This window comes from Anser anser (assembly GCF_964211835.1).
Source record: "Anser anser genome assembly, chromosome: 17".
Lineage (NCBI taxonomy): Eukaryota > Metazoa > Chordata > Aves > Anseriformes > Anatidae > Anser > Anser anser.
In genome coordinates, this window is record NC_139738.1 from 4150925 (window position 1) to 4163190 (window position 12266).

General features: G+C 45.3%; 1 protein-coding gene across 7 annotated transcripts in view; it reads right to left on the reverse strand.

Moving 5' to 3' along the window:
* RERE (arginine-glutamic acid dipeptide repeats) overlaps positions 1-12266 on the reverse strand; it is a 233381-nt gene that overhangs the window by 151629 nt on the left and 69486 nt on the right. For 6 of the 7 annotated variants that reach the window (XM_083803235.1, XM_083803239.1, XM_083803240.1 and 3 more), the window contains one exon: positions 8088-8558. In XM_083803235.1, coding sequence (XP_083659361.1) covers positions 8088-8412 — 325 coding nt within the window. In that variant the 5' untranslated portion in view covers positions 8413-8558. Of the gene's footprint in view, positions 1-8087; positions 8559-12266 lie in introns of those variants that run through there. The other variant, XM_083803243.1, reaches the window with a different exon arrangement.

Consider the following 12266-nt stretch of genomic DNA (forward strand, 5'->3'; position numbering starts at 1 on the left):
TAAATTAATACAGGAGAAGTTCAAACTCTTAAGTGAAATACATTGAGGACAGGCCATGAGCAATTACTGCAGCCACAGACTCACTTTCCCTCCTTGAAAACCACGACTTCAAGGAATCCCTTCCCTCAGTCCCACTTCCCCCTGTTGCTTCCCACGCTGTGTTTTTATTTCCAGATTGCCATTTGCCTAACTTCGGAACGGCACGCTGCCTTCCTTCCCCTACAGCGTTCCTCTATGGTCAGTCGCCATCCTCCCACATTCGCCCTCTGCAAAAATAATTCCCTAAGCCAGCCTGCAGAACTTCTTGGATCCGTGTCCTACAATTACCCACGGTAATTAAAGCTCAAGTTTTCATTAGAGCGGCAGTGGCAGACACAAATAACCACCTTACCAGCAAGGCCGTCAAGGGAAGTTCCTCCTCCACTCCACAACAGCTCCACAGCACCCCTGCTTTACCAAACTGGTTTGGTTTTCATTACAAGCTCCTCAGGGAGCACATTACGGAGATTACTGCACACAGCACACATTGCAGTGAGCTCACGTGTTACCTTGAATAGTATTTTGTTCGAGGAGTCAATGATGATACCGGAGCAGACAAGAACACAATAACAGTGTCTTACTATTCAGTTCAGCTTGTTTTCTGCTAACAGCCTGTATACAAAAGAATTAGTTAAAAGCAATTAAGTAGCAAACATTTTGCCACGTAAGCCTAATTATTTTCTAGGAATACTATTATTCACCTACTCTATCTTTACAAAACTTCTTTTTGGAAAATAAAATCTCGAATTTTGAGAATGAAAACAAATTATAGCGGCTGTTATAAATAAAAGAATCCAGTAGTGAAAAACAAGAATAGCACAAGTTTCAGCTGCACGTGGAAACTGTTCTCTATGGATTTCAACTTCAAAAGAAAAAGTTCCTGTGATGCTTTTACACACTTTGTTAACCTTCCTGATGTTTTATGTCTGACCAACTACTACTCCAGGTCTTTGCTCTAGTTTTTCTGTCTTTTAACTACTGCCGCATTTGTTTCCACTAAAACAGCAGTCAAAGACAATCTCTTGTTCTGGCAGGTTGTTAGGAGCTTTCTTCATCACCGTTCCCATATGCAGCAAGGTTGCAAACACAGCGGCACCAGCGTGCAAAACAAGGGAACTCTTCTAAGCACGCTAAGCAGCGCAGCTCTTCAGGTTATTCCTATTCCCAGCAGCTCAAAGTCTGTCACCAAATACCTGGTTATTTCGGTGCTCTAGCTTCATCACAGTAACAGATTTGCAAACGAAGAGGGAAATACATCGTGCACCATGCCCAAATATGCGCTCACTTCAGCTCCAAAGCTTCCGAGGCAAGCAGATGGTGGCAAAGGCGCCGAGCACACACGCAGGCGTTCAGCAGCACACCTCCATGCAAACCAGGCCAATCCACGCAACAGACAGGAAAGCAGGCTGCTCACAGACCTCCCAAAATCACTACGCACAGCTGAACCAAGTACTTCCATTCTATTTCTTCCTTCTGTCCTAGTGTAAAACTCAGATTTTTAAAATTTCCCAGAATTACTTTTTTTTCCAGCATTTTAGCAGATCTAAAAAAACTCACCAGAACTTCAAGGTTGATAGCAAATACATAATTCATACATGTATTTGTGTATTTTAATTCTGGCGTGCCCGCCTCTCTCAGCTGCTGAAGCTGTCAGAATAAATAGAAGGCAGCATCTGGAAGGCTGACAAACACATGAGTCAATGTCAAATAGAAGCCAATCACTGTCAGGGAGCGAGCCAAACGCCTGCACTGCAATTCCACTGACGTTCTCCAACCCAAATACCAACGTACCACTTAAAACAAAAGTGCTTCCTCCCTCTGTTTACTTGGTTAGCTTTTTTTGTTTGGTTTTTATAAAGCTGCTGGGGGTTTTCCAGATGAAAACAGCTGTGTCAGCAGTTTGCTCGGTTGCAGTTGTGCTTCCTGAACAGCTCTGGGGACAGAAATCCAACAGAACTGGTGACATCAAGCCACACCTCCAGAACAAGTCGGTACTCAAGTTGTATTTTCTGGTAGCTATATCTCATTTTCAGTCCAGTAACAGTGATTTTGCATGCCTTAATAAAAACAGAAGTAGTCCAATAGCTTTCCTGGGGATTGTCCGCACCATCTCCAAGACACGTTCCCTTTGTGTGTGTGCTGGGTCAGGCGTGCCAGGATCCACTTAATGCTACTTTAGGGGAGAGAAGGAGCTGCACTACCATTGCACTGCAAACCACCCAGAGCAGCAGCAGCAGCTGGTTTTTAGATCTCAAAGACAGCTCACAGTTTTGTTACCGTAAGATGAAGATCTCAGTATCATTATCAGAAGAAATAGGGACCTAAATCAGTCTTCCTGCGCTCCCGTGGCTTCCCTCTGGCAGCACCTGCACTACCGGGACACAAGGCAAGCCAGGTAAGGAGCAGAAAGATGGCACAACTATTATCACTGCTAACAGTCCTAGGACTTGTCCCAAACGTTAGACTGCACCCACCTAGAAACACCCAGACATCTCCTTAGAGAAGCTCAGAAAAGCTATCCCAGACAAAAGGAGAATATCTAGCCTGCTTCTCCTTCACCCTTCCAAATACAAAAGGATATTTGAGAAGGATATGGTAACTACCCACCATCCTCAGCAGGCAAAAGGAAGCACTTCAGGGTCCTTTGCTTCAATTCGTTTTTACACATCAAAGGTAGGAAGTGCTCGGTGTTTAGACAGGCACTTCCCAAAACCAAAGCACAGAACCCAGGCGCTGTCACGACAGCAACACTCGCAGGTTTTTAAGACACTTTCTGCTCATTAACAGAGGCCAACATACTGCTGTCCTTTGTGATTTACGGAAATCAAAAACCTCCTGACTGCTGAAGCTATTTAAAAGACTAAATGAATGCTGAAACCCGTGATACTGCATTATGGCTACGCTGAGCTGCCGAGCTGCATATTCGAACTGGACCTAAGAGCAGATGCCTGACTACAGCCAGCCCATGTGGAGAAGCATATGGCCAAACCCCAGATGGATGATAGGAAGGCATAATATCCTGAGACAGAAGTCTCTCGTCCTTCTTGGAAGCTAATGAAGACAGCGAGGTGTGCCTGGTGTGCCTGCCCTCGCACAGCATCGCTGCCTGTCCCATTCCCAGCACCTCCAGCCCAGCTTTGTGTCCACCTCTCACCACCTAGGGCAGAGGCTCTCGCCTAACTCCTTGCAAAGCCCTTTGCCAGAGGGCTAGAAAAAGATAAAAAATCCTCTCGTGCACTCTCCCAGCAGAGGCATTTCACCTCCCCTCACCTGGCACTGACTCCTCTTGCTGATGTTCTGTTTATATAGCTACTGATGTCATCGTAGAAACAGAGCCGCAGAAATCCTTTTAATCCCTGCAGATCCTTTTAAATGTTTCTATGTAGGCAGAGCAAACAGCGCTGTCCTCATCCCCAGGTGACAGAGCAAGTCAGCTTTTTTCCAAATCAACTTCAACTTCCACCCAGCTGAGTTTTCCAGTCCAGGGGCCATCACAGCAGCGTGCTCAGCAGCACCACGACCCCAGAACCAAGCTCTGAGGATCTTCCATGGCTCTGACACAGCCAGGCCCCTTCCTGACTCAACAGGGACAGGGATCACATAGCTTCCTCCCCCCAGAAAGGCACACAAGAGATGGGAGAACAAAAAGGAAGGGGGCAATGAAAGCAGCCACAGAACCAGCTGGTCTTTTGATGCGGATTTTCTTGCTGTGTCTGTTTTCTGAAACCTTAACCCATTTACTTCATAAGGACAACTTATTGGAAATTGAAGACGCCTATGTTTAAAAACGAGCCGAAGATAAATGATAAAAATACCTCCGCACACCAGGGTCCTTATAAGACTAAGCATGCTGCTGCCTTGCATAAGAAGGAGGAAAAAAGGTTCCCAAGACCAGCAGCATCTCTGTGCTTTTGTCTTTCCATTTCTGGGCAGCATCACAAGAGTTACTGCCCCTGCTATTTGTTTTCCAGCACATAGCTCCCTCTTTCAGCCAGCCAAATCAGTCCCTCGACCAGCTATCAGACGCAGGGTCTCCAGGAAATCCACTCTCAGATGTGTTTGGAGCAGCAGGGCTCCTGGAAAAAGCCTGGACATTTGTTCTACGAGCTCCTCCGCCGCCGAAGTCCAGTGTGATAGGTTGACAGCCGTCAGAGGCACTTCAATATGTTCCTCTATACAGCAAATCCTACAGAGACCAACTGCCTAACCCAAACAACAGATGTAGTTATAAGGTCTGATTTGCACAGCAGAGTAGCAAAGTATTCAAATTTGCTTACAGGCTGCCAATCACGTAGGGGGAACTGCAGAAAACCCTACACAACAAAACCACGCAGCCCTGGAGTACACCCACACAGCCAGCAGCCATGTGTTCCCCACGCGGCGTGCGGATACGAGCTGCATGGGAAAGCAAGCCTTTCGAACCACACCATAGTCTGGCGAAAGCTGGGAGCATCGGGGGGAGTCAATCTGCACTGGAAATAGAAGGAATGTCAGTATTAGGTAATCTAAAAGGAGGAAAAACAAATCTGCCTGGATGCAACGATCCTATACTATCATGACCTCATGCTAAAGAAACCTATAAGCAAATGTGAACGCACATTGTGCAAAGAAGTCATTTATCATAACCATTTTGATAATAAGAACTGTGAGACAAAATTGAAAACAGAATGGACATGAAAGCAACTGGAAGGGAGGCTGTCAAAATGGAGAGGACAGATGGGGAAGTGGGCCAAGAGGTTTTAGGTCTGTGTGCTTTCCAACGCAGTCGAGAAGATTAATTGCAGAGCGTTGTCTCGGAGCTCTACTCAGATTTAAATTAAATGCATGGTTTAAAGCTCCGCATACATTCATTATATCTATGTAAATTAATAAGAACAGTATTTATACAGGAACAATACAGCATAACCTTTCATTTGAGAGAAATCCAAGGATCTCGCTTATCTATTTATTTACAGTTACTGTTACTCAAATAACTGCTGAGCTCGGCACAAAGAAAATCCAGTCTTGGATTAAGTGCTGCACAGCAATGGGACAGAGGAAGATTTTAACCAAGAACTTCACAGAAAGGAAATGCAGACCTTTAACATCCATCCATATCAGATAAAAGTATTTAACAGACAGAATCAGACAAATGGAAAGGATTTCCTTTCCTTAAGGCCTAAGAGATGTGAGCCGAAGACAGCTATCCGTTCTGCACACACCTTCAACTTTCATCTTCCTAATCCTTGCTGGGCGAGTCTCATTAATTTAAACTCTTAATCCCTCTTAAAATTTTTGTAATTTATACCCTTAGCTACAAATAAATCTCCCTATATCTAACCTAGCCAAAAGACAGAAGTTAACATTTTCTTCTGCAATACGTACTGTAATTCTTTTAGAACACATTATGCACCGGAGTGTGAATTCGAGAGCTCACTCCTGTTAAGAAATAACGTTTTCAATTAAAAACAAAGTACTAAAAAAATCAAGCCAGTCAATTAAGTTCTCATCTAGGCTCCCATCCCTCCAACAATTAGCTAACCAAGAATACATGTTCTCATTGCTCTCTGCAGTTTAAGACAAGAGACAGGTGTAAGGATTTTTTTTTTTTTTAAAAGCACCAAAAGCAAGCAGAAGTGAAATTTTAATGGTACATCTCATGCTAGTTCCTACCAAAACCCATAAAATTCAGTAAGCAGATTTTTAAGTGACAGAAAGGTGTAAAACCTCTCCAATTAGTGCTTCTGTGGCTTTCCTCGCCCTTCACTCGATATGCACAGACGTAGATACAACCACCTTTGTTGTTTCGTTTGAAAAACCAGAGCTGAAGATGGGCAAGGAAGAGGCAGCTGCCTGTGGCCAGCACCACCCTCAGTCGAGGCTGGGCAGCCCAGCTCCCAAACTCGTTCCCAGACCCTACAGCCCCCTCCTGACCCCACCAAGCAGCGCTGATATATGGACACGTGCTTCCCCAAGCAGCTAGCTCCTTCAGTTTTGGGTCTGCCACAGCCACAACAAAGCTTTGAGAGGAGGCTGCTCTCCCTCAGCATCACCCACACGCGCTCCTCACAGCCTAAGGAGGCCCCAGAGATGCTGGGCCAGTGCTCAGCAGCTCCTGCTGCAGCAGGATGTGAGGTTTCACCTTGCTCTGCAGTGCTTAAACAGAGCCCCCCGGAGCAGGATCGCTGGTGAGCAGAAGTTGTGAGCCGCTGCTGGAGCTCCTGCCACCACCGTCTGTGCGTAAAGCCTTCTCTCCTGAATGCAATCTCTCACGGGGAGATAAATCACAGTTGCTGAAGCTCTCCCCATGTTAGCAGCATTTATCAACTCCTTTGTCAACTCTCTAGCAAAGGTGCAGGTTCTGGATAAAGCCGCAGGAGTGACTCCTGCTGCTCTGCAAACCTACCTCTACCCAGGTGCTGCTACGCCACCGCTACTCCAAGCACCGCAGCTACGGGAGAAAAAAGCCAATTCCTCCCCATTCTGCTCCAGAAGGAACTTGAGACCACAGTGATTTTCCATCTTAATTTTCAGCCAAGTCTTTCTGCAGTGGGAGCCAGCGTATCGCATTGTACTGCTGGGCCCACACAACAGCTGTTCCTAACATAATCCTATTTTTCATCTCCTGACACTGGCAGTAAGATTGCTCCAAATCTGATCCTTAGGCAGGCTCCCTGTTGCTGCTGCTCAAGCAACTAATATTACTTAGCTACAAGTCCTGAACACGAGGAAAATACCGCTTCAAACCGTTCAAAAGATCCATCTGAAGCATTTCAATAGGTGAGCTGTTGTGACAAATGCCTGTCCTTCTGTGTGAAAGCAGACTACACCTTCTGCCCAGGAGAACAAGGATGGAGCAGCATTATTTCAGCCCAGCCTGGATACATACCACCCAGCTGCGGCTGCCCACACGTACAAGTAGCATTTTAGAGAACCTACACCTGGAGAGAGCACTTAAAACATTTACATCTGTATCAACACAATGAAATTTTAGTACTTGAGATATGCAGCACCTCAAAGAAAATCAGACAAGATTTTACCTCTTTAGTTTCCATGGTTTTTATTTGGAATTCATCTCTGTTTCACTTCAGCAACGTTACTATACCACAGTGATCATTTACAAAGTAATATAGAACTACCACAGTCCCTAAGCCAGTGCTATGAACAGTGAAGGCAAAGAAAACTATGTGTTGTGGTGGAACAAACAACTGCAATTAACTCCGTTAAGATACGGCATAAACAAACCTAGAAATTTCTACGCAAGAATAAAGACTACAGCCAGCTGAATCATCTCTGCAATTTTCAAGTACAGCTTCATTTTGAGGCAGGACTTAGCTGGCAGCAGCTGCAGGTCAGACCTTGAAACCTTACACAAGACTAAAAACCTTATGTGAACTTTGCAGTAATTAAGTGGCACATCCGAGACGCCCAGAGGACACCACAAGCTTCTGCTCCTGTCCTCAAAAGACCCAGATACTTGCTGACACCGACCCTGCTGGTTCTGACCAACACATAAGCTGCTGGGCACAGGCGTTAGCTGGCTGTTGGGGGCCAGGGGGGATTAACGAGATACCAGGTATCTTAAGTCACCTGATTCACATTGCACAAGGAAAAGACAGGAGAGGAGCTCTGCAAATAAATCAGATTTACAGAATAACTGATCAGAAAGGTGGGAAGATAAATCTATGCGCCACCGAGTCTAATCTCTAGCAGAGATCAGGTCTAGCTTCAAATTCAGACCAAGGTGCTCAGAGCTTTGTCCAGCTTCATTTTGGAATTAATTGTTGGACACAGATCCCATACAACACACAGATAACAAATAGAAAGAAAAAAGGGCAGCTCATTTTTAAAGGAGGACCTAAGTTCATTCCAATAAATGGGATTTTACACACACAAAGTCTTGCATGTGTATCCACATTTGTCTCCGACGGAAATGGGGCAGCCTGCCCCCAGTACAATCCCAACTTAGATTAACAGCTAGCACATCGCACTGTCTGCTGAAGCCAGCTAACTGGTAGCTCGGGTGCACAATTACTTTCAAAATGAAACATAACGTAGGAGTTTCTTACCTCCAGGCCTGTATACAACGTCATCCTCTGTGATGAAAGACGTTATTTCACCATTGTCGGTTCTCTCGTATCGGGACTTCTTCTTGGGTGGTTTCTTCTTGCTTTTCTTCGTGGACTCCTCCGTGGTGGCGCTGTTGTTGTCATTGTCCTCGTCTTCGCTGTGGTCGCTCTCTGCATAATTCTTGGCACCTCCTTCCAACGTACAGCTCCGCCGAGGACGCGAGTTCTCACTCTCCCTCACCTTGTCTCTCTTGTCTCGCTCCTTGTCCCGGTCTCTATCCCTGTCCTTCTCTTTGTCTTTGTCTTTTTCTTTGTCCGCTGTCATGATTCGCCACGTGCCTTCTTCTGTCCTCTCACGGCTGGGCCTCCGTGAAAGGTAGACAGTGAGCCTGGGCTTCAGTCTTCTAAATTTCTCACTCAAATCCAGGAAAAATTCAACCACTCCAACAACCCCAGCGTTTTAAAAAGGTTCTTGAAGGAGGAAGGGGGAGGAAAGAGGGGAAAAAAGCCCATGTTAATACTCAACATACTTTTAATTTCTGAAAACAAAAATTAAAACACAGAAAACCCCACATCCTAAAGCAATTCAGCAGGGAAAACACCAGACTGCAAAATACAAGATAGCCCTTCTGAAGCATATGCAGAAATGATAGCTTGATAGCTCCAAATAATTTACAGATACTTCACAAGTTATCTCCATCCTCAAAAAGATCTCCCGGCTTCTTAGAAATTTACAAATTCTTTTGTTCCCTCCAGAAAGATAATCATTTCCTACAGAGGCGGCACAAGCAGCTAGGAAGTCCTCCCTCGACCCCAGATGCTTTTCCAAAAACAGCGCTAACCTGTAATCCAGAGATTACAGCAATGAATAAAGTGGAAATAAATCACCCAGCAGTTACAAATGCACTCACAAAATTTGTTTTTCCGCATATCAAAGACAACTTTCATGCTTGCTTTACCAATGACAGAGCACACGGAGGTGGATTTTATAACCCATCAACTTTGCACATTCAGTTTCCTGCTGTGGAACAGAATGGGAAGAGATAATCCTGTGCTTTTACCTCCTTGATCGTTTAATCAATACTCATAACGTCAACTGCATTATTTTTGCCTTCAATGCAAGTTTTAGAAAATTGGACTTGCTGTTGCAAGAGCATTTGCAAGCTTAGACTTGTGGGCCGGGATCCCCGAACCACAGCCCAGTGCCCAGAACAGCTGCCTGCCCGTCTCCCTGCCCCAGATCCCTGGACCCAGCCCCCAGGAGACCCCCCTGTTGAGTTCAAACAAAAAGGTTCAAAAGTACCAGCCCCATTTTTCTTTTGGCTCAAAAGGGAGTTTCCTTAAAATGTCCTTTTGGTGCTCGGATCAAGCTGATCTGGACTGACAGGCTGCATGCTGCATCTTTGCACGCCAGCCAGCAACACAAACATTTTGGGAACCTTTTCCAGCAAGGTCTCTAACAGGTAAGAGATCGATTTGGCCTAAATCAATTCAGGGTAAGAACTGGGCAACCCATCACTCGGCTTTCAGCAGGAGAAAAAATAAATTAAGTATGACCAAAGAGAGAAGTACTTATTTTTAAGAAGTAGTTATTTTTCCCCCCCTCACTTCCACCCCCTCCTTTTTTTTTTTTAAAAATCCTAAAACCCTGGCAGGGCTCGCAGGAAGCCGGTCACACACCCCTTCAGAAAAGACGTTGGATATCCCGATATTCTAGAATAGAGCACCAAAGCTCTATCTTGTACCTATATTTTCCAAGAGACCCCATTACTATTTACTGATGAGATCCTCGAAGGAGTACAGGCCAGAATCATTAGGATAATTCAGCCCCATCTTACACCATGGATTCTACACCATCAGTAAAAGCACAGCCACTATATACGCAGCCTCTGAATTCACATACAGAAGTACAAACCCCATTTCACTGCCAACGTGCAACTTTGCAGGAACCTGAACGAGCTCTTGTAACTGGAAATTACTCCACTGGGCAGAACGCTAGAGCACTTCCCAGCGCAGAAGTCAGGGACCTAAGGAGGTTGAATGCTCATCCATTAAGTATTTGAAACCACATTCCAGAAGAAAAAGACTACTTTGATTTTTAATAAGTCAGCCGAGAAGTCAGTGAACCTGTGTATTTGAAATTTCCTTCGGTGCTACCCGAATCCCAGGCTACGATATATTCCTGTCCCTGCTGACTCCTACCTCCAGCAATGGCAATAGCCAGAGAGACAAATTGCTTCTGCTGGCACAGCTCGGGCCGGGGCTCAAATCTCTCAGGCATTTCCCGAACGAACCAATCATCCAGGTAAGAAATGATTCTATTTTCTTTCCTCCTCATAGCAGCTGCCATCGTCCCGGTAACACACAAGGGGAGCCCACTGCAGCTCCAGGAGAGAAGCCCACAATGAACCTGTCAATTGCCGGAGAAGCTGCAGATAACAGTGATAGCGCCGGTCTACAGGGACGCAATAAGAAGTGCCTTAAATTTCTAGAGGCTACGAAATTCCCCAATAGCAAGCGTATTTTTTTCCCCTGTTGTAGATACAACAAAATTCACTTTAGAGAATAAATAAATATTGTGAATGAAAGCTAATTACTTCCCCGAGGCAATCTAAAATTACAAGTAGTGGTGTCTCAACCTATGTACACGAGATCTTTGTGCCGTCTGTAGAGCCTAGGAACTGAAGGCTACAGGATACACCTATTAGGTTATTTCAGTGACCTCCACGGATGGATAAGATGCAGGCACTTACAGCCACTCTCAGACACTTGCTCCAATTCCCAAAGACTCCATTTGTGAGTTAGGCAGAAAAACAAGAATCTGAAGCCTAACAGGAAGTTCTCCTTTGCAGAGCTGTTCCCATCGCCTCTCATCTTTCTTGCAGTATATCACTGCTGTCTCCTGTTTAACATGTAACATTCTAGTTTTGGTAATTTTGGAGAACTTAAGAGAGAAAGAAGCCAAGGAGCTAGTCCTTGTGTTTTGTGTTCAGTGAAATCAAGAACAAAAGTAAAATAAAGCTGATGGTAACTGACAGACAATTCACCCGTGTTAATTTTATCCGCATCTTGAACATCCTGAGGTCCTTCTTGCTTTACGTCCCGAGGAACCAGAAGTAGCTGTGTGAAGGATTTGGGAAAAGCAGACAACTTCCTTGCAAGCTGCCCCTGCCAGCCTTGGCTCTAGAAGAAAATTTTAAGCAAACCTCTGTACAGGAGCAGAGTCCGACCGTGGGCCAACGCGCCCCGACTGCACCCTGAGCTGCGTCTGGCTGGCAGGCAAATCACTTCCAGAAATAGCACACCAAGTGCACTTCCCCTTGCTCTTCTCCCCATCTTCAGCATCGCTTTTTGTGGGCATAGGCGAAGGCAAGCTGCTGGCAGGAGGAACAGCCCTGCACAACGCGCCAGGCCAAGTGCCACAGAGAAGCCTCCAGTGCCAGGGGTCAGAGGCGGCAGGGGGACGATCTCCAGCTCCCACCAGTAAAGGCGAGAACAAAGCAACCTGCAGCAGCTAACAGCTCTCCACATAGACTTCAGTCCTTGCTGTTTCTCTCAGATTAAGTTCTAAGTACTTCAGTGTTTTTATTACTTGTCCAATTACTATGCTTTGGGTTGGTTTTTTTTTTTTTTTTTTGCACAACCAAGTTCTGCACGGAAGAGTGACACCGAATACACAGACCTAACACCATGCTTGTGAAATCTCATCACAAGCATGGCTCAACTTCCCTACAGAAAGAGTCTAGGAAATGCGATATACTTTATTAAAAACCCTCCGTTTTCAAAAACATTACAGGATTAAACCACCGTCATCATGGAACAGCGACTATTTTTGCCTCTCTAAGAAGAGAGCAGCCATCGAACCCTAGGAGCAGTTGCACAACCACTAGGAAAACCTCAACCACGTAGCAGGACTGCCAGAAGAGCAAAGAAAAACTGTTTTAGCAGCAACCACTAATTAAGACATCGTTACCACACCAGCATTCAATAATTTATCATTTAAACAATGACCCAAACACGCTTTAAAGATTTCTGGACATATTTTGCCTCCCCAGTGAGTGACACGCATCATTTCCCACTCCTACCTGCCCACTTTTTATCCACTAACCCTGGACCCGAGAACACCAACCCGGCGGACAGAAACAGGCATCAATACGGAGAAGATCTCCGCATTTAAAA